Here is a 6,988-nt window from a genome sequence, read left to right as displayed (position 1 = left end):
ACAAACTTTGTAGGTTATGCGTTGTTGTGTGGGCGAGCCAATGTTTAATAACATGAGATATCGTTTTTAAAATATTATTCATAAGATATTCTAATTCTATATTCTAAATACTATTATATTGTAAATTCAATCAACCAATGAATATGTACTTGAATGATTCCATATTTTTTGTCTTTGGATATGATTCTTCCCCCCTTGCTTTCAAATTTTAGGTACTTCAAAAGCAATCTAATAAGAAACTCGATCCCAACATGTCTCCATGATTTTAAAAAAGAGAGAATAATAATTGACTTATATAAAGCTTTATTTTCTATTTTCTTCACACCGGAAACACATGGAAGAAGATGCATTTCCAAACATAAAAAGTTACTTATATATAGGTTCATTTAAACCTTCTGAATCTTTTAAATATTTTTACTTATAGAATCATTTTGGTACCACAAAAAAAATTTGGTACCATAAAAAGTTACTTATAGTATCATCTAAACTCATGATAAAATGTATACAAGTATATTTTTACGTTTGCTACCAAAATGAATCATCTGAAACTGCCTAAGATTTGGAGTGTAAGATAAAGAACAAGAAAATAGAGGGGGATTCTTTTATTTCATATAACTATCAAGAAACACAGTTGTTTTCAAGCGTTAAACACATACAACTATCAAGAAATACCGTTGTTTTCAAGCGTTAAACAAGGAGAGACAAGAAACCCTAAAAGTTAAGAAAGCAAGACGGGTAGTAGGGTACGATAATTGCTAGCTTGAAGACCTATCTATTTTACTTAAGATCATTATATCAACATCTTGAATTCTTTTCATGTATAGAATCTAGACAAGTTGAACAAAAAAATTGGCCCTTTGGAAGCTTATAGATATCACTTATCCACATTTGTGTCATGTTTTGTGTACTTGTGTTTTATCATAAGATATGGTTGTGAGTAGGGTCCCACCCCACCCCACCATGGCCATACCATCACCAATAATACGAGAAAATCCTAAACACTTCGACAAAATTATCCGTTACCGATAACGCATGCCATGGGTGATGGGACTTCATCACCATACATCATAAGCAAAAAAAGCCACTTTTCTTAACAGATATGAAATGGGGTTTCTCACACAAATGACTAGAGGGACAACCATAATTGCAAAAAGCCAAATCAGTCAATGTACATGTCTTAATGCATCAGGTACAAGTTATAGTAGCATGAGATGATAAAGAAAAGATACCTTCTAAGTTCTAAAAGCCTAAACTCAACTCATGGAAATAAAAAAGAAAGAAAGAAAGAAAGCTAGAACTTCACACAAACAAGCAAGTCGGTTCATAAATAGAAACTTTAATTTAAAACCCTAAAAATCAAAGATCTTGTAATATACCAAACATTTTCTTGAATTCAACTTCTTCTTCTTTGTTTGATATCAAGTCATGTTTAAACTTAGAACCTGATACATCCATGGAGGGTGTTTGAGTGATACATCTGAAGTATTATTGTTTCTTCTGTTGCCACTCAAAAAACTTGAATTCTCTCTTGTAATTCTATCCGCTTTGTTTATGTTACTCGACCCCGTTGAAGACGATGAAAAACTCGGTACGGAGTCTGATGATTCGGGCTTATCCTTGGTGCTTCTTCGCCTCCGGTTAAAACTTGTTGGGGCCAACGTGAGCTCGATTTCACATTCATCTTCTTCAATTTCTTGATCATCTACTAATGTCTGTGTAACATGATCATGCCCTTTAGTTGTTGCTGGCTGTTCCAAATCAATCTTGTTCTTCTGTTGGTAATTGTTGAAGGAAATGTTTTCTTGATGATTATGTCTGCTGCTTTGCAAGTTCTTCATCAGCATCTTCTGGATTTGATACAGTCTATGTAGCTCATATACCTAAACAAATAACAAACTAATCAATACCCATTTTTGATGATCTTTTGTAAACACAAAATTCTTTAAAAAAATCAGATTTTTCACTTATGACATACCTGCTCTTTGAAGGTTTCTTCATGCTTTAACAAAGCCATCTTCATGCATTCTTTATCATATGGTTGAACAAACTTGTCCATTATTCTTTTCTTCAATCTTTGATGAAACCGAGATCGAATTTTGTGTTGCTAAGATTCGGATCTGCTAAGAGCTGCATTTGTAGAACATAAACATATACAGATTCAGAAATTGCATGGTTCTAATGTAACACAAAAAGTTAAGAGAAAATTCAAGTCCAGATTCTTTTTTGGTTACTTTAATTCATATGCCACCTTCATGTTACAAGATCGCATCATGAAGTGATGAACTCATGATCATATATTGTGTAAAGACTCAACTCATGAAGCAAAAGATTGACAAAGAATTGAACACAAAATCGACCATTGAAGTTCATAAGATCACATATGCATATGACCACAGAAGTAGATAAAGAAGAAGCACTAGAAAGTTACGTGAAAAACCCTACTGGAACAACTATGAAGGTGTGAAAGGACATCAATCATTTCATATAAACTAGTGATTATATGAATCAAGTTTTCAACTTTTGTGGAAAATAGTTTCCAAAACTGGAGAAGAACAAGAAGAATAATTAGGGTTTCTTACCTTTTTAGAAGTGGTCAAGATTGAAGCAAGTTAGTAGTGATTAGAGGTTTTTAACTCCAAGAGTTTCTAGTGATTGTGTTCCAAGAAGAAGAAGAAATAAGGAATATTAAGGAGTGGGTGGGGTTGGGGGGGGGGGGGTAGGATAGGGGGTGTCTCTTTCTTTGTGTTGCTTACAACTCAGAGTTGTAATAGAGAATAACCTCAAACAGCTAATCAGTTTGTTTGATACGCATGATAATAACTTTTGGATGACACCTTACAATCCTCATGTTCACAATATTTTAAATTATTCGTTAGTTAAAGTAGCAGCTATTTTTATTTAAAGAACGATTGATTTGATCATATATAGTCTTTTTTTTTTTTTATTTCGATCCACTTTAAAGCTATTTGCTATTGATTATGATTGAATATTTGTTTTCTAGTTAGAAACACGTTGGTTCCAAATCTAACACAAATTTGTACTTAGCTAATCTTTCTTAATAATCTAGGCGACAAGTAGACTTGTGACACTATCAAGGTGTGTATATCAATCACGCGCATGCTCTCTCTAAAACGTTTAGGTTCATTTCAAGTCTTACTGGACCTAGATGTATAACTTTAATCGTATTTGAGTTTATCTAACTGATCATAACATATTAATTGTATAAGAATTAAGTTTGAATCTTAAATTTACTATTACTCTATGCATGATTTTGTTTTTATGGTGAATTAATGGAGTAGCGACAAATTACTACTCCGATGATATCTTGTATTTAATTTTTCAAACCTTTTATAAAAGTCATATGAGTTTAAAATATACAATAGAATATAATTTGAGATAAGGATTGGTGAATTACAATATTTTAATGTTTGAAGAGCACAGAAATTCAAAAGCATGCTGAAGTTTGAGTCATATACTATACATACCAAACAAATCTTACTCCTTTGTCCAATCTCCTTCTTGTTATGTGCAACACATCTTGCCCCACCCCAACTCTTTTTCTAAAAGAAAATTGTGAGCTATACATATTTTTCCAAAAGATTTAGACAAATTATTTTCTATTCTCAGTAAATATATAGTTATTATATTTTAATCAAAAGCCCCGCTGACGGTATGCGTACATAATGTATATATGTGTGGACGCTGGGAGAGGCAAAAGTGAAATTGCACTAATTTTAACGTTATTTTACTAATTTCGTGAAAAAAAAAACGTTAAAAGAGGGGGATGATTAATCATGCATCATGTGGCGGCGTTGATAGCCGAAAGACAAGGGAGTATATATGCACTAATTGGCTTTGTCTTAATTGTTGTGTGTTATGTGCCTTATGTCCAAGGCTTGATGCAAAACTACTATCGAGCTGGGGGTCTCACTTGAAGCAATCTCTCTATTCCTAACGGGTAGAGGTAAGGTTGTCTACATCTTACCCTCCTCAGACCCTATCTTAGCTTTGCTGTTGGTGAAATTTAGTGAGGATGTTTTAACCACAAGAAGATTATTAAATTGATTATCATGAGCTCATTATGTTCTATGGAAGATTATTAAACTGATTATCATGATACATTTTAGTTGTATTCATTTTCAATTTGATTATCTAGAACTTTAAATAGTGACTGAATATGAAAATAGATCAAAGGCTGAGGGATTGGAGTGTAACTTTGTCCATCTGATACTGAAAGTCTGAAAGTTAGAGTAGATATTATACGAAGTTACGAACCGGTGTGGGCCAGAACCAAATGGAATGTGTGGACGACGAATTAAGTGTCCACATACACCTGGCCTCACTTATCAACCGATATTGACCGTTCTTTTTATTTGTCTGGATCCACATATAAGAAAATCTCATTTTTCCAACCATGAAAATTATAAATCTGTTTGAAAACTACATAAAGTTATAACTTTTACTTTTTTTGAAATGAAGTTTTTCCATGTATCATTATGAAAGATAAATAATATGCCTAATAAAGAGAATAAATAAGCATTAATTCTTTTTATAATTTTAAGTATACATCATTAAATGACATTTTAGTCATATTTATAAAAGTATATAGTTTTTTTTTTCTTAAGCAAATCGATTCACATCACCGATACAATTATGTTCCCGTGGTTTCCTTTGACAAATAAAACCTTTTTTTTGTCTAGAAGTTTATAACATAAGAACAATCCAAGAAGATTATGTTCCCGTGGTTTCCTTTGATTGAATTAGATCCAACAAATCCGTCTTTAACATTAATTAACCATGTGGGGGCAAGGGTGGACTTAAATATATTTTAATTAATAATCAAACCATAACATTAATTACGTGTTCTAAGATTCATTTTCACATGCAAAATGCATCTTTATTTCAATAATAATTATACATATATTAAAATACAATTAATTTATTTTAGCATAAACCAAAATTGAAGAATAAAATTTTGTTGTCCATCTGTCGCAGATTCGATTCTCCTAATCCATCAGCGTGTACTTTTCTTTTCATAATAAATTAATAGATTTTTTTTAATAAAAATGGTTAAATTGTGACAGATCATACAAGTCTATTTTCTTTATATTTCATTTGAATGTAACTATTGCTATACTTGATGAATGTTTTTAGAGTAAACTGAAATTTGTGTCCTTAAAATGAAAATTCTGTTTGTTGAGTCTCCTGTCTTGTAGAAGCGCTATACTGTGTTTGTGTAGCGTTTCTACAAGACAGATGACTCGACAAGCAAAATTTTCATTTTTGAGACGTAACCTGACACCGGACTCTTTTTTCAGAGACACAAATTACAGTTTACTCATGCTTATAATATTTAAGAGGTGTTTGGATAAGCAACAAACACAATAGACTAGTTTATGATTAAGTGGAAAATGGATGAATTGTATATCTAATTTTTTTAATGTCAAGAATCATAGTTGAAAAAACAAGTAATTGTGACAATAGGTGTGGTCATTAACGAAAATTTTGGAATTATAATTATAATAAAAGAGATAATTTAATAAGGAGGTGGGGGCAGGGTGCACATGCATCACTGGGTCTGGGGATCTCTTTCTCGATCTGTGTCTCTGTGTGGTCTGTACTCTCCATGTACCTTAATATACAAACATGTCATCATTTCTTGTGCATAATCTATAACTACTTTATAACCATTACATGTTGTATATCTCAATAAAACGATTTTTTTAGGATGCGTGGAATATTGTAAGCGTTATCGAGTGTTTTTCGATCTACTATTTTATCTGTAAATATATAATACCTAAGATGTAATATTTTCAATTTACTTCTAAACCAAAACACTAGTTAATCAATAAAATTAAGCTGTAAGAATTGATAAAAAGAGTTGAATTTGTGATCAAACTTATAAAGTTTGATACGCGGTTATGATGGTTTTTATGCAAGTGTATAAAACATGACAACATGTGAACCAAAACTTGTCAACAACTTATCAAACTTGTAAAATTTAACATACTTGTAATTGTTTTGACACACTATTATAAAAGTTGTACATACATCCATAACAATAGTGTATCAAACGTACAAAGTTTTAACCACTACTACAAACTACCATAAATATACCCTCATATATAACGTTGTTCGAAACGAAAATAAATTCTAGTGTTGCATCGCAACATTTTAACGAACTAGGACCCTCTTGGTAAACTAGATTGTATTTGATGCCGGTCTGGTCTGGGGGGTCCCGGATGCCCAGATTGATATTTAAACGTTGAAAACCTTCTATAGATGCAGCGTCCCAAACGGCCGGTTTAAGTTTCTTCATCTTTTCCAGGTTCTTCTCATCGAAACACCTTATTTACACATATTATGGCTTCCTTAACTCTTTTACTAGCCTGAGATGTGACTGTTTGAAGTTCTAAGGGAATTGTGGCTTGATTGTTTTATGGTTTGACACTTCTAGATCTCTTACTTTCTTTCAAGTGCTTCCAAAACACGTGTTTAATGCAATTCACCTGCAAAACTCAAACCATCTCAAAGTAAACATGTTCTATACACAAAGCATGTAAAACACAAATTAAACACGTTTAACACTGAAACTTAACCAGAATATCACAACGCCTCAAGGAACTAGGACCATGTAGGAAACAACTAGACTATATTTGACCCATCAAAAAATATATGGCTGCGTAGATATAGAATTTGAATTTGGTTTTTTATGTTGAAACGTTTCAAACCCGGAGTTCAATATGTTGGATTTACTACTTGACACATAGTTCTTATACTAGAATTTTATACATAAGCAATGGAAACATTCTAGGAAAAAACAAGTCTTAACATCCAAAAGAGAACATGCGAAAAGCCAAAATATAACTGTTTGAATTACATAACGAAGATAGCTATGATGTTAGTTCACAGGATATGGTGGCATTCAATCTAACACCCTTGACCTTAACAAATGCTCTCGAATGGACCTATACTTTAACCTGATGTG

The 6,988-nt window shown here is 32.2% G+C and overlaps 1 protein-coding gene across 4 annotated transcripts; it reads right to left on the bottom strand.

The window, feature by feature from the left end:
* Nucleotides 1–1,127: 1,127 nt before the first annotated feature.
* Nucleotides 1,128–2,707, bottom strand: LOC110895183. Of its 4 annotated transcripts, none has more exons than XM_022142462.2 (3): nucleotides 2,580–2,707; nucleotides 1,976–2,127; nucleotides 1,128–1,880 (listed from the first exon to the last, which is right to left on the bottom strand). In XM_022142462.2, the coding sequence occupies exons 2-3, from the start codon at nucleotides 2,054–2,056 to the stop codon at nucleotides 1,419–1,421; spliced, it is 543 nt and encodes a 180-aa protein (XP_021998154.1). In that variant the 5' UTR covers nucleotides 2,057–2,127; nucleotides 2,580–2,707; the 3' UTR covers nucleotides 1,128–1,418. The 4 variants fall into 4 exon arrangements, with proteins under 4 accessions (XP_021998154.1, XP_035833573.1, XP_035833572.1 ...); XM_035977680.1 differs by lacking the exon at nucleotides 2,580–2,707 and adding an exon at nucleotides 2,429–2,452; XM_035977679.1 differs by lacking the exon at nucleotides 2,580–2,707 and adding an exon at nucleotides 2,249–2,356.
* Between the last annotated feature and the right edge of the window lie 4,281 nt (nucleotides 2,708–6,988).

Source organism: Helianthus annuus, chromosome 9, assembly GCF_002127325.2.
Source record: "Helianthus annuus cultivar XRQ/B chromosome 9, HanXRQr2.0-SUNRISE, whole genome shotgun sequence".
Classification (NCBI taxonomy): Eukaryota; Viridiplantae; Streptophyta; class Magnoliopsida; order Asterales; family Asteraceae; genus Helianthus; species Helianthus annuus.
This window is presented reverse-complemented; position numbering and strand designations above follow the sequence as displayed.

Bases quoted from the DNA above. Each gene is read 5' to 3' on its own strand.
- LOC110895183 (XM_022142462.2), bottom strand. From the start codon at position 2,056: ATGGACAAGTTTGTTCAACCATATGATAAAGAATGCATGAAGATGGCT. The intron at 1,881-1,975 runs GTATGTCATAAG...TTATTTGTTTAG, and splicing joins AAGAAACCTTCAAAGAGCAG to GTATATGAGCTACATAGACT.